Raw genomic sequence first — 23,234 nt, 5'->3', positions numbered from 1 at the left:
CCCCCCCATAGTTTCCCAGTACCGTCAGTCATTTTCTTATAGTATTGCATTGGATGTTCATGGTCCATTATATGAGTGAGAACATGTGATATTCGGATCTTTGTTTCTCTACAGTAAATTTAAAAATTAGCTGGGCATGGTGGTGCAGCTACTTGGAAGGCTAAGGTGGAAGGGTTGCCTGAGCCCAGCAGGTCAAAGCTGCGGTGCAATGGAGTGAGACTCTGAATCAAAAAAAAAAAAGAAAAAGAAAAAGAAAGAAGTTTATTCTAAAATAGCAAAAAGGCCCAACTAAGCAGTAGTGGTCTGAGGTCTGATATGGTAGGTCAAACACTTATTTAGGCTCACAGTGTTGACTGACACAAATGACTGGATAATCAGATATAAAACAACAGGAAATTCTGACTCTAAACTATAGAAAATGGGCCAGGCTTGTGGCTATTAGAGAAGATAATTGTTTACATTTGAAATGTAATACTAATGAAACTTATACTAGTGAAAAATAAAATGTTCAGGAGTGGCATACAAGACATAGCAAGAAAAGCAATTTTATTTATTTATTGGAATTTTAAGTTGGGAAGCAAATTAGGACAGCAGATAAAAGTGTAGTGGCTGGAGTTTGTATTTAATGAGTTGTGGCATAGTTTAAATGACTATGGAGTGTTTCTATGGCTTCCAATATAGCCACATTGGTTAACTCAATTCATAGGCTTCCCGGTCAAATCTTTTGCTTTCTTTTTTTTTTAAAAATTAAATTAAATTAATTTATTTATTTTAACTTTTAATTTTCGCTTTCAACATCAGGCTCTGAGGGTTCCGATGAGATTGGTAGTGAATGTGGCTCAAAGTTTCTCTTCCCCTGATGTAAAACTGTAAAAAATTTTAACTGGTAGAAGTGATGATGACTAATGGAGGTAACTGTGGAGAGATTTTATTTTGGAAGCTCCAAAAAGCAATTGTCACCATGGCATGTAGTGGCAGGTCCCTGGGCCTGGCCTCCAGGTCAGGTCAACCTGTTTCTGAATGCTAGCTTTCCCATGTTCCTCACATAAATCACCACCAATAATACATTCTGTGCCATTAGGCTTCCTCAACAATAAAATACAAATAATATTATTGGTAGACTTAGATGGGATTATTGGTAGACTTAGACATTATAACTTGAAAAATGTGGAGAAGGCTACTGATTCCAGAGGACGAGGGCAGGAAAAGCTTCTTGGAGAATGTTAAGTCAAGTTGGAATTGGAAAGATGGATATGAAAGTGACCAGTGTGTCCAGACTTGAGATTTAGGCCAAGTGATACCCTTTTGCTTACTTTGAGCTCGACGGCTGGATTTGTGTTCTAGGGCTGTAATAACAAGTTCCCACAAATTGGGTGACTTAAAAACAATAGAAATGTTCTGGAGGCCAGAAATCTGAAATCAAGGTGTTGGAAGTGTTGGTTTCTTCTTGGGGGCCCAGAGGGAGAATCTGTTCCATGTTGCTCCCCAACTGATTGTTGGCAGTCCTTGGCTTGCGGCAGCATAACTGGTCTCTGCCTCTATTACCACATGATGTTCTCCTTGTGTATCTTTGTATTACTGTGTCTTCACATGACCTTCCTATGAGGACTCCAGTCATTGAATTTAGAGTCCATCCAAATCCAATGTGACCTCAGCTTCATTTGATCACATCTGCAATATCCCTATTTCCAAATCAAACCACACTTGGAGGTACTGGGAGTTAGGACTTCAGCATCTTGGAGGACACAGTGTAACCCATCACAGCTGCTAACCCTTATGTCTGGGAGCTGGAGAAAATCAGTTCCCCAACAGGGGTGGATGGCATTGGAGGAATGTTGGTGGGATTGATAGCTGGGAACCAGGGCACTGGTTCATGGTTCTTCATACCCACGCTCTCTTAAAGGGTCCTTTCTTGACACAGAATTTCTTTGTCGACTTCCATGAGTTTGCTGTAAGATGAAGGCATGAGAAGCAGTCTTTCATGGTCCTGACACCCAGCTTAGACAACTGGACTCTTGAATTGGGAGTTGACTATGTGACTTGAGTTTCCTTCTTGTCATTCCAAACAGTGAGCACAGAGGAACTAGAAGTTCATGCTTTCTTCCAGGGCCTTCAGAGACCCGGGCTCTGATCACGTTCCCAACCATGAGCGTTCCTAGCAGTATATAAGAGGGATATTGTAAAACACTGGTATGCCCAAAGCAGCGGGCAAACCAGCTGGGTGACATTCTCTGCTTGCATTTTCTATGTATTGAGGGCTCATATCTAGGATATCTTAATGACTGACGTGTCTTCTGCCAAACGTGTTGACACCTCATCTTTTAGAACGTAGCCACGTCTACCACAGAGGCTCCAGTCCTTGGTGGGTGAGGAATGGCAGCAGTGATGCAGATTTCTTTGCAACTGCTTGGGGATATAGGTGCAGGATCATGCATTACTTACTTTTCTTATTCTAAAATAGACAACAAACGCCCAGGATGTCTGTCTCCTGGGGTATAGACAAGGGCAGGAAGAAGTTATTAGAAAATACCTTGCTAATTTTAATTAATATTGCATTTGGAGCAACCTATGATTGTGACATTGGTTGACAAAACGCATAGGACCAGCACAAAGATAGAAAACCTTGGTCTGACTTCTCCACTTGGTCAGGAAGGTAAACTAATGATGAATTGATGAGAGTGTATGCTTCCATTCATGTTGGCCACTTGGAAATACAGGCCTATTGTTGCCAGATAGTTCTATTTTTACAAAAAAGCTGAGAATGCAACCTTTTATATGATGTTCCCTACTTTTTTAAGTGTTAGCAACTAAGTCAAATTTATTATTATTATTTTGGTCAATGACTCTGTCACCCAGGCTGGAGTGCAGTGGCATGATCACAGCTCACTGCAGCCTCAACCTCCTGGGCTCAGGCAATCCTTTGGCCTCAGCCTTCCGAGGAGCTGGGACTACAGGCATGTGCCTGGCTAATTTTTTTTTTTTTGGTAGAGATGAGGTCTCGCTATATTGAAATCCTGGGCTCAAGCAATCTTCCTGTTTCGGCCTCCCAAAGTGCTAGGATTACAGGCATGATCCACTGTGCCCAGCCTAATTCGAATTATTTTTTAAAATGTGCAGGCCAGAAAAAACATGTTTGGAATTAGGTGTGGCTCAGGGGCTGCCAGTCTGTGATGTGTGTTTTAAGAGAAATGCAGGACTATGTCTTCATGGGATTAACTTCTATCTTAGTACAGATTGTTTAAACCATCTGAGATGACCCAAGCTGACCTTGTTTTCTAGGCCACAGTCCTTCATGTTGCTCCATATGGAAAGGCTAAATGATGAAAGAGCATGTGGAATGGAAGAAAGAACCAAAAGTTTTTGGAGCCAGACACTTCTAGTATCCTATCTTAGTTATTCAGCCATTTTGTAATATTGTAATATTGAGGTCTCTGAGTTCCAATCCTCCCCTCTCGAATGTGAGGATGTCTTCTTGGGAACGTTTTGAGGACTAAAGCTTATTATGACGTTTATGTGCATGAATAAAGATACAGTACCCAGCACATGGTGGAACATCTATCAGATGGTAGAAACGGAAGTTCTTTTTCCAACTAAAGGGAATCCAGAAATGGGAACAAGTGATTAAGAGACAAATTTTAGCTTTCTCTGATTTATCCAGATTACTTGAAATTTCAAAAGAAATAGAATTCATGTTTCACTTGATATTAGAGGCTAAATGCTTTATTTCCTGTAAGATTTCATTAATTAGATGTGTGATCATGGGCAAGTCACTAAACCACCCAGTTATCTGGATAATGAGGATAATCGTACACTAGAATGAGGGTAATAATACGTCTTTGAAAAGCCATTGTAAGGAAACTTCTAAGCACTGTAACTGACACATTGTCAGCCAATATATGGGAGACCTTTTTATAACAGATTGTTTAACAAATGCTTAATATCATCTTGGTTCTGAATTCCATTTACTTCTAAAGACCTGAAATACGTTTATCTGTCATTCGTCTTTCTATCTTTCTGTCTGTCTCTCTCTCTATCATCTATCTAATCTATCATTTATCATATACTTACTTTTTATTGTGATAACATTTATATAACATAAAATTAACCATTTTAAAGTGTACAGTTTAGTGGCATTTAGGATGTTCACAATGTTGTACACCCATCACCTCTATCTAGTTCCAAAACAGTTTCATCACCCTGGACCCATGAAGAAGTCACTCTGCTTTTTCTTCTCCTTCTAGTTCCTGGTAACCATGGATCTGCTTTCTGTCTCTGTGAACATTTACTTGTCCTGGATATTTTATGTAAACAGAATCATATGTGAATTTTTACGCCTCACTTCTTTCACTTAGTATATACTACTGTTTTCAAATTTCATCTGTGCTGTAGTACGTATAGTACTTCATTCCTTTTTATGGTCGATTAATATTTCATTGTATGAATATACCACATGTAGCTTATTCATCATCAGCTAATAGATATTCATTTTTTGGCTAATATGAATAGTGCTGCTATAAACATTTGTATACAAGTTTTTGTTTGAGTACTTGTTTTCAGTTCTTTGAGTATATACCTAAAAGTGGAATTGCTGGGTCATATGGTAATTCTATATTTAATTTTCCTGAACTCCTGGCCTCAAGCAATCCTCCTGCATCAGCCTCCCAAAGTACTGGGATTACAGGCATAAGCCACCACACCTGGCTATATGTGATTTTCTGAGGAATCACCGAATTGTTTTCCACAATGCCTGCACCATTCTACAGACCCATCAGTTAAAATTACCTATATCCTCACCATCATTTGCTATTTTTTATTTTTATAATTATTATTGTCATCTTAGTGGATACAAAGTAGTCTTTCATGGTTCTGGTGTGCATTTTCCTAATAATTAATGATATTGACTGTCTTTTCATGTGCTTATTGATTATTTGTATATTTTCTTTGGGGAAATGTTTTTTAAAGTCCTTTGCCCATTAAAATTTTTTTTGTTGTTGAGTTTTAGAAATTCTTATATATTCTGGGTATTAGCCCCTTATCAGATATGTGATTTGCAAATATTTTCTTGCATACCATGAATTGTCGTTTCATTTTCTTGATAATGTCTTTTGAAGCACAGATATTTTAATTTTGATGAATTCCTGTTTATCTGTTTTTTTCATTGATTGTTCTTTTTGGTGTTACAGATAAGAAACCATCACCATATCCCACGTTATGAAACTTTCTCTCTTTGTTTTCTTCTAGGAGTTTTATGGTTTTAGCTCTTGTATTTAGGTATTTTATTCATTAGTTAATTTTATATGTAGCACGAAGTAGGGATTCAGATACATTCTTTTTTTTTTTTTTGTTGAGTTGGAGTCTCACTCGGTCGCCCAGACTGGAGTGCAGTGGCCGCTCCCGGCTACCGCAGCCTCGCCTGCTGGGCTGTGGCGATCCTTCCGCCTCAGCCTTCCCAGTAGCTGGATTTATAGGCATGTGCTACCACGTCCGGCTGATTTTTTGATTTATTGTAGAGATGAGGTCTCGCTGCCCAGGCGGGTCTCGAACCCGCGGGATCAGGCAATCCACTCACCTCAGCCTCCCAAAGACGTGGGATTACAGGCTGAGCCACCGAGCCCGGCTCAAATTCATTCTTTTACATGACTGTCTAGGTGTCCCAGCACCATTTGTTCAAGAGACAATTCTTCCCTCCTTCCTCCCCCCATTGAATGACTTTAGCATCGTTGTCAAAAATGAGTTGACTGTAGATAGATGAGTTTATTTCTGGGCTCTCAGTTTTATTTCATTGATTGATATGTCTATTAATATGCCAGTGCCACACTGTTTTGTAGTATTAAAATTGGAAAGTATAAGTCCTCCAACTTTGTTCCTTCGAAAGGTAGTGTTAGTTATTCTAGATTCCTTGCAATTCCTTTTGAATTTTAGGATAAGCTTTTTCCTTTTCTGAAAAAAGCACACTGGGATTTTGATGGGGATTGCTTTGAAACTGCAGATTGCTCTGGGTGATATTGTCATCTCAACAATATTAAGCCTTCCAGGCTATGAAAATGAGATGGTTTCCCATTTATGTAAGGTCAAAAAAATTTTTTTTTTCAACAACGTTGTGAAGATTTTGGTGTGCATGTCTTCAACTTCCTTGATTAAATTTATTCTCAAGTATTTTATTCTTTTCAATGCTATTGTAAGTAGAATTGTTTTCTTAATTTTACTTTTGAGTTAGTCATTGCTTATGTGTAGACATACAACTCATTTTTGTGTGTTGATTTTTGTATCCTGCAACTATGTTGAACTCACTTATTAGCTCTATTTTTTTTTTGTGTGGATTCTGTAGGATTTTCTATATGTAAGACCATGTAACCTGTAGATGTAGTTTTACTTCTTCTTTTCTAGTATGGATGTCTTTTATTTATTTTTCTTGCTTAATTGCTCTAGCTATAATTTCCAGTACAACCATTGAATTGAAGTGATGAAAGCAGACATCGATGTCTTGTTCCTGATCTTGGGGGAAAATATTTGTCTTTCATCATTAAATATAGTGTGAACTGTGGGTATATATTTATTTTTAAACCTTTTTGTACTCTAATTTTGAAATAACAGAGTGAAACTACACAATGTAGAAACCTAGGACATTCTCTGAAAGTCCACCTTCCTGGAGATGATCACTGGTCATATTTTGAAAATTGATCAGTTGATCATTAAATGTCCTTTTAAAATTTTGCAAAAATATGGTTTAGTAGATACTATCTATATTACTAAAATAAGCAGCAAAACCTCATGCTTTATCTGATACATCTTGGATAATTAGAATAATCTTAGTTATTTATTTTGGAACCAAGCATTTTGAAATGCATCATTTTGGGGAATGTGGTTGGCTGCTTTAATATGTGCTTGTTGTTTAAATTCCAGATCGGTTTTGTCCTGTACCCTCCAAGTGGAGGTCCTGCATGGGATCTGATGGATCATAGCAACGTGATGTTTCTTACCATATGTTTCTGCTGGCATTATGCATTAAACTGTATCATCATTGGAGTGAATTATGCTTTTATCACCTGGTAAGTTAGTGATTTCTGTTCATGGAAGTTCTATTCCTTGGTAGATGATAATCAAGACTTGATTGTGTTGAACTTAAAATGCAAAAGGGGATTTCATTCCTTACCATCCCATAAGACAAGGTAGCATAACAGGAAACAAACACAGACATTTCCAGTAAAAAGATTAAATGCTGATTTAAAGTTAGAAGAGCTCAAGAATGTCTCTGCTGTGCCTCTGACCCATGCATTTCCCTTCAGCACACTTTTCTATGCCTCCATGCCTTGGCAAATGCTGTTTCCTCTTCTGAATGGTCTCCTCTCAACACATTGCCTGCAGTGAGTCTTCCATTTACCCACGTGCACATACTTCACTTATAGTACTTATTAAGCTTGGAGTCCTTTTTTGACCAACTTGTATGGATCCCTCTGACTGCCTCATTAATTTAACATTGACTCTAATATTTTTAAAAGTAAGATTCAGTTGAATCATACTTCTTTTTACAAGGATCCTGACATAATGTTTCATGAGTGAATGAGGAGCAATATGACAGATGGATAAGAACCCAGATTCCTTGCTCCACTGTTTATCAGTTGTTGACTTTGAGTCAATTAGTTAACCACTTGTCTCAGTTTTGTTGTTTGTAAAATGGAGATAATAACAGTACCTAAACAAGATAACATATTTTAATTACTTAGGACATACCAAGAGGTCAATAAATGTTATTATCTTCTTATTGTTCCTGTTATTCTTGTTCTTATTCTCCTCCTCTTCCTTCCTCTTTGGTATAAAAAAAAATGAATGTGGTATAGACCCTGCCCATGAGGAAATTGTAGTCCTATGATTAGGACTAAATTAGAATGCTAGACAATTAAAATACAATGCAATAAACAGAAATACTAGAAGAACAAAACACTATTGGAGCTCAGGGGAGGCCTCTCCACAATTGAGAATGAAGCTATAGCTTAAAGGATGGGCAGGAATAGAAAGGAACAACCACAGCTCCCCATCTCTAAGGTGGCTAATATCACCTATAATTTCCAGTACAACATTGAATAGAAGTGATGAAAACAGACATCTATGTCTTATTCCTGATCTTAGGGGGAAATATTTGTCTTTCATCATTAAATATAATGCGAACTTTGGGTTTTTATTTTTAAAACTTTTTGTACCTTAATGTCAAATCCCAATTGGCTTGGCTGATCCCAGTTATCAGGCATGAAGGCAGTACCAACCAAATCCTTCAGACTTAAGTGCTGATCGAAATGTTCTATACCTGCAGGGTTTTGTATCTACAGTGTTTGATATGGTAGCTACTAGCTATTGAGCACTTAAAATGTGACATGTTTATTTTGATCAATTTAAATATCCATACGTGGACAATGGCTACCATACTGGACTCTACACATCTGGCAGATTCTCTGATTCTTGAAATGCAAAAGCTGCTTCTAGGCCCAGTGGGGTCTTAGCTACTCCTGGAACAAACCTTCCACTCTTCTCTCTGGACGTGGGTCTCAGGTCACCCCTCCTGCTCTGTGCTTTGTGCCTCCTTGCTGAAGCAGCTCTGGTGCTGATGCCTTGAATGAAGAAACAATTTCCTTGTCTAGCTCCCACTGTCTCTGTTAGCTTAGGGTCAATCCACTTTGATCTATAGTTGCTCCCTTTTAGAGGTCTTTGGGCGCTGGGAAATTTGACCTTCTCATTGACTGTTTTCTATTTGTCCTGTTTCATTTCCCCAAAGCATAAGCACAAGCTCATTATCAAGGCTGACTCTGCCATTAAGTGAAACTTGGCTTCTTCCCCTGTTGTTCTAGGGTGACATCTGGGCCTCATCTCCTTAGGGGCTGGGCAGCCTCCAAGATCAGTGCCAGCAGCCAAGGGAATGCTCTGTATCATGCCAGCGCCCCTCCAGAGCCAAAAGAAGACTACTCTCTCTTCCTGTTTCAGAAACCTTCAGACCACTAATGAACTTCTTATGTACTGTTAGTTCTCTAGAAACTGGACACTCTTTTCATTTTTCAACGTCCCTTGCTGCCTCTCCCCCCTCACATGCTATTTTAATTTTTTGATCATGCTTTACCCACTACCTGGCATATCTGCATTAAATGCACATCTCTTCTATGAAACCTTCTACAATTCCTCTAGCTCTTGCTCATCTCCCTTCAAGAGTTGTACAGCACTTATTCTCTACCATACATTTTAACACCTGTGATCTCTGTTGTGATGGTTACTATTAGCTCATGCGTGTTAGTCTTATTTGCTGGCTAGATTGAGTCTCCTTGAGAAGAAGACCATTTTCACAGTTCCCATACCTCCCGACACACTGCCAAACATAGTAGTTTCTCAATAAACCCTTGTTTGCTGTTTTAATAGACCTATGTTGCAGAACTGTTTAAATATAGGCTTCATTTGTTTGGAAATTATGTTTTATATGCTTTTCAGTTTTGCTCTCACATTGCTCTTGGAGTTAAATTTTCTGACATATTTTGATATGGACCTAAGCAGTAGCTTGAAAATATCATGGGCCGGGCTCGATGGCTCAACCTGTAATCCCAGCAATTTGGAAGGCTGAGGCGAGAGGATTGTCTGAGCCCACGGGTTCCAGACCCACCCACGCAACTTGATGAGACCTCATCCCTACAATAAATCAAAAATTAGCCAGGCGTGGTAGCGTGTGCCTGCAGTTCCAATTACCTGGAAGGCTGAGGCAGAAGGGTCACAGAGTGAGACTCCAACTCAAAAAAAAAGAAAGAAACTATCATGAAAACTCAGTATTGCCTTTTGGTGAGGTCATGTGACAGGCTAACGCAAACTTGTAGTCATAAAGAACCTTGAAAATTTGTTGGTCAGGATGTGACTGTGGAGTGGTTTACAATTCATCCACAGAACATTGTCAGAACATTGTATCAGAATTTGTTTGGCATAGCACAAAGATCACCACAGAAACAAAACTGGATTATGAAACTATTGCCCCCAAGTCTCTGAAAAATCAAGCTGTCCTTCTCAGCTTTCCAGAATAGTGACTTAAATATTGCCTCATCCAATCCCATGCTTGCTGTCTTGATTATGGTAGCTCATAGGTGAGAACTGCCTATTTGGAAATTGTATTACATGTTTTATTGTGTCTCATACTTAAACACCACTGCTAAACATAACTATTTAAAAAACCCTTCTCTAGGGGTAGGGAAATATTGCCCATTTACAGAATGCTTGATTCAATGATCCAAGCAATGATCGTTGGATCATGTGGGCCATTTTGCAGAATAAAAAGATGCCCAGTTTCAGGGCATATGATAGTTTCCTGGAAGTCTACCCATTGTCTAAGCTCTGCTCTTTCTCGGATTTAATTAAGAGAACATATGGGAGCAAAAGCATAGAATACACCGTCCTCAGTTTCCTGGATTCGCACCATTCCTCTTTGTTACCCCATCTTTCAATCTGCTCCAGGTGACCATTTCTGCATGTGTGAATACCTATAGCTACACCTGCAGCTACAGGTGGCAGATAGAGCCTGGTTAAGGTTCTGAACATAGCTTGGTGACTCATAGCAACAGCAGATACAACCCGGAGTGGAGGAATGGGAAACAAGAGGAGTCACTAGGGTCTATGTGAACAATTAATTTGTGATAAGTGACCATGTCTTTGTTTCATTTTCCACAAGAGTTATTAGGAATGAAATAAACCAGTTAATTAACAAATCCATTTTATTTAGCATGTATCAAAGTTGTACAATGTGGAAATAATGTGTGGTTTTAATGACACAAACACTATTGGGCTTTAACTTCTTTGAGAGTATTAGCCTTTCATGAGAACAGTGCCTTGAAGTGTTGAGGACACTGGGAGCAGCATCAATAGTCAATTAATAATCAAGGCAAATGGTTTCGGGTGATTTTCCTTGACTCTTGAGTCAACAGATGCCACTGACACTGCTCGGTTATTGTTTATTGGAGAAGTTAACGCTGAGTTGGAGGTGGCTGGTAAATTAAATAGGTGAGTGATGGGAGTGCCTGGCAGATTGCTCCAGAGTTTGTTGATTTATCATTTGTGCACTGAGCCACTACTGCGTACTAGACATTGTTCCAGACTCTGGCTGGAGTGACAGCAGCAAATAAGATGAGAGGTCACTGCTCTTATGAAACTTATATCTAGTGATTCTTATCTCTAGTAAAGGCATGATAGATAGATAGATAGATAGATAGATAGATGATGGGTGATAGATAGAGGCAGACCAGACCTTCATAAGAAGGACAGCAGAAAACAAGGAAAAAGATGCAGTTGGCTGGTTAAGTTTTTCATTAAAAAAGAATAATATTGTTGATTTGGTTTATCAAGTTTGTTTTCATAGTCCTGTGTATTTCTGGAAGTTAAGTATGTTTTATTGATATGGTCATAGCACTTTATAAAAGTATCTTTATAATAGTTACAAAGTCACATGTCTTTATAATAATCATGCCCAGGTAAAGCTGTGCCTAGTTCTCATGACATACTCCTTTTCTTACATCGATGAAGTGGATTGTCTGCTGAGCTCCTGTTGCTAAGAAGAGTCACATCTTTCAATGTCAAAAAGTATAATCATTGCTTTCCCCAAACCTACAGCTTCTCTTAAACTATGCACATAGTCACAGGGTGGAGGGTACTTCTTTGAACTCTTTTTTTGTTTGTTTGTTTTGGGGTTTTTTTTGAGTTGGAGTCTCACTCTGTTGCCCAGGCTGGAGTGCAGTGGTACGCTGACGGCCACCCCAGCGTCGACCTGCTGGGCTCCAGTGATCCTTCCACCTCAACCTTCCAATTACACGGAACCACAGGCGTGTGCTACCACGCCCAGCTAATTTTTTATTTATTGTAGAGACGAGGTCTCGCCAAGTTGCCCGGGCTGGTCTCGAACCCGCGGGCTCAGGCAATCCTCTTGCCTTGGCCTCCCAAAATGCTGGGATTACAGGCTGAGCCACTGAGTCCGACCTTCTTTGAACTCTTAATTCATCAAGGACAGGGCCACCACATGCAGTTGAGCAGCCTGTGCCCTGCACAAAAGCACTCCTCTGAAGGGGCTAGGAGGGGCTGAATCTAGCCTAGACTTGACATGGGACTTGACTTAGGCTGCCCACCCTATGGCAGGAGAGGCCTCCGTGCCCTTCCTTTACAGGAGAAAGCATCTTTCTATAATACACAGCTAGGTGGCTTATGTGGTGAGGCCCAACTGAGCTTGGTTTCATCTGGGCTTGCCACAGCCCAGGGATTCTCTTATTGGTTTTAGGAATGATAGTTATCTTCTAAGTCCTCATTAAATAATCATGCAGTACATTTAAAAGCTACCCTGCTGCAATTCACAAAACTAAGGAAATTCACCTTAGTTTTCCCCTAGGAAAAGCCCCAAAGCCAAATAAAAGTGATTTCTCCTTATTGGGTTGTCCCCCTTCCCCACTGCCAAATAATCTGAAGTCTGTTGTATTATAGCTGCATATTGCTCTGGGTTTCTATTTAAAACCCCATCTAACTAGAACTGCTTTTCTTTCTCCTCAGGCTGGTTAAATCTAGACTTAAGAGGCTCTGCCCCTCAGAAGTTGGACTTCTGAAAAATGGTGAACGAGAGCAAGAATCAGAAGAAGAGATGTGACTTTGATGGGCACCCAGTCTTTCTAGACGAGCCTTTTCTTTTTGCATTGTCTTTGTACATGGTTTTTGTTTCTTGACATTTTGTTTGGAGAACAATTGGCTGGGGATGACTTTCAATGTACTGTTTGTATTTCCAGTGTTGTTAAAGTATTTGAATTTAAATATTTTATTTTTAGCTTTGAAAATACTTTGGATGATAAGTTCATTTTGCACATCAAGCATGTTATGGTTTTCAGGGGCTAGAGTAACTTATTCCAGGTCTTCTAAAGTTTGATGCCCACACTATGAGAAACATTTGTTTTATTTGCCTTACAAATATGCTCAAGGTTCCTGGGCTTGCTGCCATTTGTAACTCATTGAACATGGAATTACCCTTGTTTATCTTGTTGCTGCAATGAGAAATAAATGAATGCACACACCTTGGTGCAGACATCGCCAGGCTTTTTCTCTGTTATTTAATTACACTATATCCTTACATCATGCAGAAGCTGTAGGACACAGAGATTCCTTTTTTGTGAGACAGCTGTCTCTGTAGCACCTTAGTTTTCCCCTGGGAAAAGTAGGTCAGAAGTTCTCCTAGGGTATGTGATCTTTTAGAGAAGCCAAAAGGGGTGACCCCAGGATACGTGGTTGTGAAGCCATGAGAGACTGGGCAAGGAGAGTTGGGCTAAGACCTGTACGAGCAAAAAGTCATCACACACCATGGCACAGCCACCATGCCATCCCCTCTGTTAAAATAGTTGAAGGGTAAGAACAGAGAAATGGAATAGCTGGGTATAAAAAACCCTTAACCATCTGTGGGCTATATAGCCACTGGTGGAATGTTAAGAGATCTTGTTTCTAATTCTGGCTTTACCATTGACCAGCTTCTAGGTTTCTAATCACTACGTTTTTCACTCTAAAGCAAGGGAATTGCATTAAATGAATCATGGCACCCTTCATGTGTTATGAGTCTAGATATGGAAGCATGTGGACAGCTAATTTAGTACCATGTTAGTTGCAAAAAGCTAGTCTTTGCTGTGCCAAAAAAAAAAAAAAAAGGAAGGATGACTGCAGGAATCCTTGAGGGATGACGCAAACACGGGAGAAAGGAGGCAGCCTTGTGGTTAACTAGAGTTGAAACATGAACAACTAAATCCTGAAGTCTCCTTGGCAATCCAGAAGCAGTGACAAGCCGAGAAGACTGCCATGTCTGGTATTTATCACAGGGACACTGAAGAGTCAGGTGAGCTGATCCTTCAGGCTCCAGGGCAGGACACATTCAGTCATTATGTAAGTTTGAAAAGAGCAGATGTGAGTGTGTGGGTGTCTAAAGATTTATCTTGAATACTACAATCATCCTTTGTGCCTTTCTGGCATATGAAAATGCTCACAAATCACAGTCTTCTCGAGGTCATGGTGTTCTGTCCCATGTGTGTCCTATATCTCAGGACTGTTTTCTAGATCTACAATTGTCTATGACTTTGGCAAGTTTGGGTTGAAAAGCAGTGAGCAGTCAGCTGCAGTTACTGGAAACTGGTGTTACTGGTATCTAGGCCTGAGCAGGGACTCCAGAAATAATAAACATGAACCAGAGATTAAATCCAGATTTATGAAAACTGGTAAGTGCAAATATTCTACAGTCTTTGTGAGAGAGCAAAAATGTCTCTGCACACAAAGAATACAAGTAAGATGCAATTTGGTGAGTTCTGAGAAGAGCCTTGAATTTTCTTTGCATTGCGCTGGGAAGTGGAATTCGCAAATGTTTTGATTCATAAAGCATTATATTTCAGTAAATTTTCTGAGACGCCAAAAAGTATAATTCGTTTCAGGCTACACTTAACAACCTGTAGAATGGAATCACTCATCCCATAAATGTTTATTAAGCAGTTACCGTGTGCCAAGCAGCGTGAAATAAACTAGGAATACCAGTGCCACACAAGCCAGAGTCCCTGTCCTCATCAAACTTCCATTTCCATGGGAGAGTCAGACAAACAACAAAGTCAACAACCAGGTTCTATCATTTGAGGCAAAAATAAGCAATAGGAAGAAAAATAAAGCTGGGGGTGGGGGGTGGAGTACAGAGAATAATGGGGTGGTGCTATGGTTTTGCCAAGAATCATATTGAAGTCTGATCCCCAGTGTTGGAGATAGGGCCTGGTGGGAGGTAATTTAATCTTGGGGTATGCCACCATTGTAGTCATGCGTTCTCACTCTTAGTATCCGAGAGGGTTTTCCCTAGAGTTGGTTGCTAGAGAGAGCCTGGCACCTTCCCCTTTCTCTCTAATTCTCTCTTGTTGAGTGATCTGCCTACTCTGGTTCCTCTTCCACCATGAGTAGAACCTTCCCGAGGTCCTCCACAGAAGATGATGCTAGCGCTGTGCTTCTTGTACAGCCTGTGAGGCAATGAGCCAAATAATCCTTTTTCTTCAAAATTACCTGGTCTCAGGTATTCCTTTTGAGTAACACAAATGAACTAAGACAGGTGGGGCAGTGCCGGTATCCTTAGGGTGGTTCTTCCCAGAGGTGCTTCTCTGATGACCCGAAGGAAAATACCCCTGTCCATCCCTCTCTATCATTATCTGAAATTATAGTGTTTATGTTACCAGAGCTTTTAGCTCTGAAGGGGAAATCATGGTCAAGAAAGGGATGGGGGTGAAGGTTCACTCTTTTACTTTATATTTGTATTTTGTCTCAACTCTTCCAAAAACCTGGGCTCTCAATTCCCGAGCCTTTGTCAAACTTTGTTTGTAAGTATTTCTCACGTCATTTGTCATAACCAAAGAGGAGAAACACTTTAAGTGAGTGCATAATTTCTAGTGCAGTTGTCTGTGTAGGAAGGACTGAGGGTTATTTGACAAAGCAGAAAAACCTCTGTGGATGGAAAGCTTCTGTGGTTGCATCCAGATGAAAGTGAGGGGTGGGGCTGATTCTTAAGCAATGCCAACCTCCGCTGATGTGATGATAACAACTCCTCAGTGATTTCTGTCATCACCAGTTTCCTTTGCTTGGGAAACTGCAAACCTCTGACTGCACTTCTTTCCAGCTCATTGTTGAAATGGGAGGCTAGGTCATGGTAGACGCCCTCTTCCCATGTGTCACTCTAGGTGCTTGTTAATTAAGGCTGTACTGATTGTATCTTGGATGTGGATTAGTAAGGTGATGTGGGAGTCGATGGATGCTACCAGGCCAATGAAATGAATGCTGAGAAGTGAGGAATTCTCCCCAAAGACAAGGAAATGATAGGGAAAAAGGTGAAAGAAAAGTTAATACACATGAAGAATATATCCAGAAATCCTATATTCTCTCCTATTGAATTCCAGATGGAGAAAATTGAGAGAACAGAGGGCAGGCATGAAATAATAGAAAAGAATTTCCCTAAATAAATGGCACTGAAGGGAGATTTTTACCTTAAGCTTGGAGGGTGCTTGCAAGAGACATGTAGTGGATAGAGTGACCGGATTTCTAGACTTAGTAAAAAATTAAAACCTTAATTCTTCCTTATGCCTTTAAGTTAAATTTGTGAATATTATTATTCTGTTTTTAACCCTAGCAAAATTTAATGCCCAGTTTTTTTCACAGCTCACAATTTTGTTTTTAAGGCAGAATAGTTTTGTAACCTGAGAAAGTACATTTAAAACACAAGATCAATAACAATGTTGTTTTACATAATGATTTATATATTTAAAATTTTTATAATTAATTTTTTTATTTACTTATTTTTATTTTTTGAGTTGGAGTCTCACTCTATCACCCAAACTGGAGTGCAATGGCCGCTCCTGGCCACTGCAGTCTACCTGCTGGGCTCCAGCAATCCTTCCCCCTCCGCCTTCCAAGTCGCTGGAACTAGAGGCGTGCACTACCACACCTGGCTAATTTTTTGATTTATTGTAGAGATGAGGTCTCGCCAAATTGCCCAGGCGTGTCTCGAACCCACGGGCTCAGGCAATCCACTCACCTCAGCCTCCCAAGGCGTGGGATTACAGGCTGAGCCACCGAGCCTGGTTTATTTACTTATTTTTAAAAATTTATTTTAATAGCTTTAGGGGGTACAAATGGTTTTTTGGTCACATGGAAGCATTGTATAGTGCCAAATAAGTCTGGGCTTTAAGTGTACCCACCACCCCCACCTGTGCACACGGTACCTAATAGATGCTTTTTCGTCCCTCCCTCATCCCTGCCTAATCTCCCCCTTCTGAGTCTCCAGTGTCCATTACACCATTCTCTATGCCTTTGTGATCCTTAGTTTAGGTCCCATCTATAAGTGAGAACATGCAGTGTTTGATTTTCTTTCCTATGTCAGTTTACGTAGAATGATGTTCTTCAATTTCATCCAAGTTGCTGCAAAAGACATTATTTCATTCTTTTTGACAGCTGAATAGTATTCTGTGGTGTATATATACCACATTTTCATTGTCCACTGATCAATTGATGGACATTTAGGTTGAGTCCACATCTTTGCAAATGTGAATTGTGCTGCGATAAACATCCGAGTGCAGTTGTCTTTTTTGTATCATGACCTCTGTTCCTTTGGGTAGATAACTAGTAGTGGGATTGCTGGATTGAATGGTAGATCTACTTTTAGTTCTTTGAGAAATCTACACATCAATTTCCATAGATACATACCAACAATGTATGTGTTCCTTTTTCACCACATCAACACCAACATGTCTTGTTGTTTTTCATAATGGTCATTCTTACTGGTGTAAGGTGGTATCTCATTTTAATTTTCACTTCCCTGTTTATTAGTGATGTTGAAAACTTTTTTCATATGTTTGTTGGTCATTTGTATATCTTTTTTTGAGAGACAATCTGTTCTTGTCATTTGCCTACCTTTGGTGGAGGGGGGTGACTTAAACAACAGAAATTTATTTCTCACAGTTCTGGAAGCTGGGAAGTCCAAGATCAAGGAGCCAACAAGTTTGGTTTTTGATGAGGGCTCTCTTCCTGGTTTGTAGACAGATGCCTTCTGGTTGTTTCCTTACATGGTGGGGAGAAAAAGCTCTCTGATGTATGTTCTCAAAAGGAGACTAAGCCTATTAGAACAAAATTTCACCCCTATGATTCCATTTAACCTTAATTATTTCTTTACTCTTTACAAAAAAATTTTTTTAAATTTTAAAACTGTGGAGTACAATTCAGGATTAGGTAGACAAGTAGTCATTGGTCCCCACTTTGCCTGGTTTAAGATTAGGTACTCTTATTGATGTTATATGACACACCCTCCACTGGCGGTGTCCTACTACTGCCAAATCCTTTCATATAGTATTATGATAAATGTTCAGGGTCCACTTATGAGTGAGAACATGTGGTGCTCAGTTCTTTGTTTCTGTGATAGATCACTGAGTATGATAGACTCTCAATTCATCCAAGTTACTGTGAAGTCCATATGTCTGTCCTTCTTTATGCATGTGTAATATTCCATCGTGTATATGTACCACATTTTTTTATCCAGTCCACTTTTGATAGCAGTATAGTTGGTTCCATATTTATGCTATTGTGAATAATGCTGCAATAAACATGTGTATGCAGGTATCTTTTTTATATAATGATTTGAGTTCCTCTGCGTATATTTCCAGAAGGGGTATTGCTGGGTCATATGTAAGGTTGATTTTTAGATCTGTTAGGAATTGCCACACTGTTTTCCACAGAGGTTGTATTAACTCACTAATGGTGTCGAAGTGTTCCCTTTCTCCTGCATCCTCTCCAGCATCTGTTGTTTTTTGAGTTGTTGATGATGGCCATCCTGACTGGAGTTAGGTGATATCTCAGTATGGTTTTAATTTGTAGTTCTTTGATGATTAGAGAGGCTGAGCATTTTTTTCATGTATTTGTTGGCTGCTCGTATGTCTTCTTTTGAGAAGTATCTATTCATGTCTTTTGCCCACTTTGTAATGGTGCAGTTTTTTTTTTGTCCTTTTGGCACACTCAAGTTCCTTGTAGATCCTGGATGTTAGGCCTTGGTCAGATATACTGTTGGAAAATATTTCTTCACATTCTGTGTGCTGTCTCCCAGCTCTCTTGATGGTTTCTTTTGCTTTGCAGAAGCTTTTTCAGTTTGATGAGTTCCCACTTTTCTGTCTTATCTCTTATGGCACGGTCATTTGGGGTTTTGATCAGGAACTGGTTGCCTATTCCAATTTCTGTAAGGAAGTCTCCTGCATTTTCTAAGATTCTTATAGTTTGAGGTTTTATATTTAGTTCTTTGATCCACTTAGAGTTGGTTTTTGTGTATGGTGGTAGGTAGTGGTCCTGTTTCAATCTTCTGTATGTAGTCAACCAGTTTTCCCAGCATCATTTACTGAATAGGGTCTCCTCTCCCCAGTGATTGTTGGTGGAAGATTTATTGAAGATGAGTTGGTTGAGAAATTGAGGTTTTGCTTCTGGAATCCCTATCCTATTCCATTGGTCTATATGCCTGTTCTTCTACCAATACCAGGCTGTTTTGATTATTATAGCCTTATAGTCAAGTTTAAAAACTGGAAGTGTAATACCTCCCACTTTGTTTCTTTTGTTAAGGATTGTTTTGGCCATTCTTGGTCTTTTATGTTTCCATATGAATTTCTGTATTGTCATTTCCAGGTCTGAGAAGAATGATGTTGGTAATTGAATGGGTATTGCATTGAATCTGTAGATTGCCTTGGGTAGATGGACATCTTCACAATGCTGATTCTTCCAACACAGGAGCATGGAATATTTTTCCATTCGTTTGTATCTTCTTGGATTTCTTTGAGCAGTGTTTTGTAGTTTTCATTGTAAAGGTTTTTCAATTCCTTGGTTAGGAAGATGCTGTGGTATTTCATTTTTTGTGTGGCTATTGTGAATGGGATTGTGCTTTTCATTTGGTTCTCCACGACTTTGTTGTTGATGTATAAGAATGAGACTGTCTTTTGCACATTTATTTTGTACCCTGAAACTTTGACAAAGTCCTTTATCAGTGCAAGGAGGTTTTGACAGATTTCCTTGGGTTTTCAAGGTATAGAATCATATCATCAGAAAAGAGGGATAACTTAACTTCCTTTTTTCCTATTTGGATACCCTTGATTTCCTCTCTTGTCTGATTGCTCTAGCTAGGAAATCTGACACTATGTTGAACAGAAGAGGTGCAAGTGAGCAGCCTTGCCTTATTCTGGCTTTCAGGGGAAATGATTCCAATTTCTGTTTGTTTAGTAATATGTTGACTGTGAGTTTATTACAGAGGACAACTTACTATGTTGAGGTATGGTCCCTCTATGCCTAGGTGTTAAAAGGTGTTTATCAATATGGAATGCTGAATTTTATCAAAAGCCATCTCTACAGCTAATCATTTAATCGTGTGCTTCTTATTTTTACACCTGTTGATGTATTTAATTATGTTTATGGTCTTGCAGATGTTGATCCAGCCCTGCATCCCAGGGATGAAGCCTACTTGGTCAGGTGTATGATTTTTGAGATGTGTTGGTAGATCTGATTTGCTAGAATCTTGTTGAGAATTTTTGCACCTATATTCATCAGGGATATTGGCCTGTAGTTTTCTTTCTTTTTGGATCTTTACCCCATTTGGGTATCAATGGGAGAGTTCCATCTTTCTTAATTGTGTGGGATACTTTCAGTAGGATTGGTGTCAGCTCCTCCTTGTATGTTTTGTAGAATTCTGCTGGAAAGCCATCTAGTTCAGGGCTTTTTCTTATAGGTAATTTTCTTATAATGGAGTCATTTTTCTGAGATGTTACTGGTCTATTTAGGGTCTCAATTTCTTCTGGTTTCAACCTTGGGAGGTTGTGTGATATCCTCCATTTTATTTAGATTTTTGAATTTGTTTCCATACAAGTGTACATAGTAATCTCTGATAATCCTTTGTATTTCTTTGAGGTCAGTTGTAACTTGATCTTTTCATTTCTGCTTGTGTTTATTTGAGCTTTTTGTCTCTTTTTGGTCAATCTGGCTATGGGTTCATCAATCTTGTTTATCCTTTCAAATAACCAGTTTTCTGTTTTGTTGATTTTCTTCTATGATATTTTTGTCTTCTATGTCCCATATTTGGACTTTTGTTTTGGTGATCTAGTTTCCTCTGCTGAAGTTAGGGTTTTGGTGGTCTTGTCTTTCCAGCTCCATTTGGTGATTTGTCAGGCTGCTAACTTGTGATCTTTCTATTTTCTTGATGTGTATTCATAGAGATATGAATTCCCCTCTTAGTACTCCCTTCAGGGCATCCCAGATATTTTGGTAAGATGTTTCTTCATTTTCATTTGTTTCCAGGGATCTTTTCTGTTTTGATTTCTGTGTTGATCCAGGAGTTGTTCAGTATCACGCTGTTTAGTGTCCATGTCTTTGTGGGTTTGGGGAGAACTTTGTTGGTGTTGATATTTATTTTTATTCCACTGTTGTCTGAGAAGGTGCATGGTAGTATTTCAATCTTATGATATTTGTTTATGCTTGATTTATAGCCAAGGATGTGGTCTATCTTAGAGTATGTTCTATGTGGTGATGAGTAGAATATATATTCCATGGTTATTGGATGGAGTGTTTTGTAGGTATCAATTAAATCCATTTGGTCAAGCATCAAGTTGAGGTTCCAGATCTCCTTACTGATTTTTTGCCTTGATGATCTATCTTGGGTTGTTATTGGGGTACTTAAGTCACCAGCTATGATAGTGTTAGAATAAATGTTTTTTAAGTTTACTTAGTAGTTGTTTTATAAAACCTGGTGTCTCTGTGTTGGATGCATATATGTTTAGGATGAATGTTTCTTGCTGATGGATTGAACCTTTTATCATTGTGTGGTGTCCTTCCGTGTCTTTTTAAATTTTTGATTGTTGGGCCTTTTTGTTTTGTGTTGTTTTTTTAATCCAGTTTGCTATTCTATGTCTTTTCAGTGGTGTGTTTTGTCTATTCATGTTCAGGCTGATTTTTTTTTTTTGAGTTGGAGTCTCACTCTGTCACCCAGACTAGAGTGCAGTGGCTGCTCCCAGCCACCTCAGCCTTGACCTGCTGGGCACCGGCGATCCTTCCGCCTCAGTCTTCCAAGTAGCTGAAACTACAGGCACGTGCTACCACACCCGGCTAATTTTTTGATTTATTGTAGAAATGAGGGCTCACCAAGTTGCCCAGGTGGGTCTCCAACACGCGGGCTCAGGCAATCCACTCACCTCAGCCTCCCAAGGCGCAGGATTACAGGCTGAGCCACCGAGCCCGGCTCAGGCTGATTTTTGAGATGTGAAAGTTTATCCCTGTCATGAGGCTCTTATAAAGTTTTGTTGTTGTTGTTATTGCTGTTGTTTGTTTGTTAGTTTTCTTTTGATTTTTGGGTTGATATATATGTGTGTTTGCAATTTTGCAGTCATGGTACAGGCTGTGTTGATTCTCTGCTTTTCTGCATTCTTGGGAAGAGCAGGGTTGTTTTTTTTTTCTTTCTTCTGTGATAAATACCTTCTTAAGAGTCTCTTGTAGAGCTGGTCTGGAGGCAACATAAAATCTTACATATTGAATGTCTGGGAAGGATTTTAACTCTCCATCACTAATGAAGCTTAGCTTACTTGGGTAGGAAATTCTTGGTTGAAATTGTTTATCCTTGAGAACTTTGAAGATTGGACTCCAGTCTATTCTAGCCATAGTTTTTCTGTAGATAAGTCTGCTGCTATTCTAATTGATCTTCCCTGGTAAGTAGTCTGCCCTTTCTCTCTCACCATCTCTAGGATTTAGGATTTTTTCTTTTATACCTACTTTGTGAAAGCAAATTACTAAGTGTCTAGGAATTGGTCTTCTTATTTGATGCCTTGCAGAGATTTTCTGAATCGCTTGTGTTTGGATGGTCGTGTCTCTGATGAGAGGAGGGAAATTTTCTTGGATAATTCATGGAATGTTTGTTCTTAGGTGGTCTCTACCTCCCTTTCTCTCTCTGGAATGCTGGTCAGATGTAAGTTCAGTCTCTTAATATAATCACATATCTCTTGGAGGCTTTGTTCCATCTTTTTAAGCTTCCTTTGCATGTTTTTAATAGTTTGGGTTAGTTCCATATTTTGATCTTCATGTTCTGAGACTCTTGCTTGGTTAATTCTGCTTTCCATGCTTGTCAGTTTGTTATTTATTTGCTTACTGTATTCTTTATTGCTGTCATGTCAGTTATCTACTCTTTCATTGTTTCTTCTTGCCTTTCTTTGTTTCTGTTTTCCCTCTCTATCAATACCTTAATATCTGGATTTATGCTTTGAGGCCAGTTATCATTGTTTGAGTTCTGGAGTCTCAGGTGCTGTCTTTCCAGGGGTCTGGGGGCATTCCTGTGTTCTTCTATTGATTCTTTTTTGTTACGGATTTTTCTACCTTCCCTCCCCCTTTAATTCTGTTTCTCAGTGATGGGGGGATAGCTTTCACTTCTGCTTGCTCAATCCCTTATTATTTCTTAGGTAGATACTCCAAAATCCTTAGTTAGATTTTGGTGCTGGACTGGGGGTGGGGGGCTGTGCTGTCTTCTTGCAGTTTTGAGATTTTTATTAAGGTGTAATGGGGGGAGCTATGGTTCACAAGCTACCTGCAGATCACAGTATCCACTGACTGGGGTGTGGGCCCCCTGGAACTCACTTCCTACCACCTTACAATGATGATACTGGTGTATCATCACTTTTAATATGTTCTATTAG

The 23,234-nt window shown here is 39.3% G+C and overlaps 1 protein-coding gene across 1 annotated transcript in view; it reads left to right on the top strand.

The window, feature by feature from the left end:
* TMEM45A (transmembrane protein 45A) overlaps nucleotides 1-13,069 on the top strand; it is an 80,207-nt gene extending 67,138 nt beyond the window's left edge. Inside the window, exons 5-6 of the mRNA XM_008069151.1 lie at nucleotides 6,904-7,049; nucleotides 12,547-13,069. Coding sequence (XP_008067342.1) covers nucleotides 6,904-7,049; nucleotides 12,547-12,640 — 240 coding nt within the window. The 3' untranslated portion in view covers nucleotides 12,641-13,069. The remainder of the gene's footprint in view (nucleotides 1-6,903; nucleotides 7,050-12,546) is intronic.
* Nucleotides 13,070-23,234: the final 10,165 nt, after the last annotated feature.

This window comes from Carlito syrichta, unplaced genomic scaffold (assembly GCF_000164805.1).
Source record: "Carlito syrichta isolate Samal-C Ts95f unplaced genomic scaffold, Tarsius_syrichta-2.0.1 Scaffold311833, whole genome shotgun sequence".
NCBI lineage: Eukaryota > Metazoa > Chordata > Mammalia > Primates > Tarsiidae > Carlito > Carlito syrichta.
This window is presented reverse-complemented; position numbering and strand designations above follow the sequence as displayed.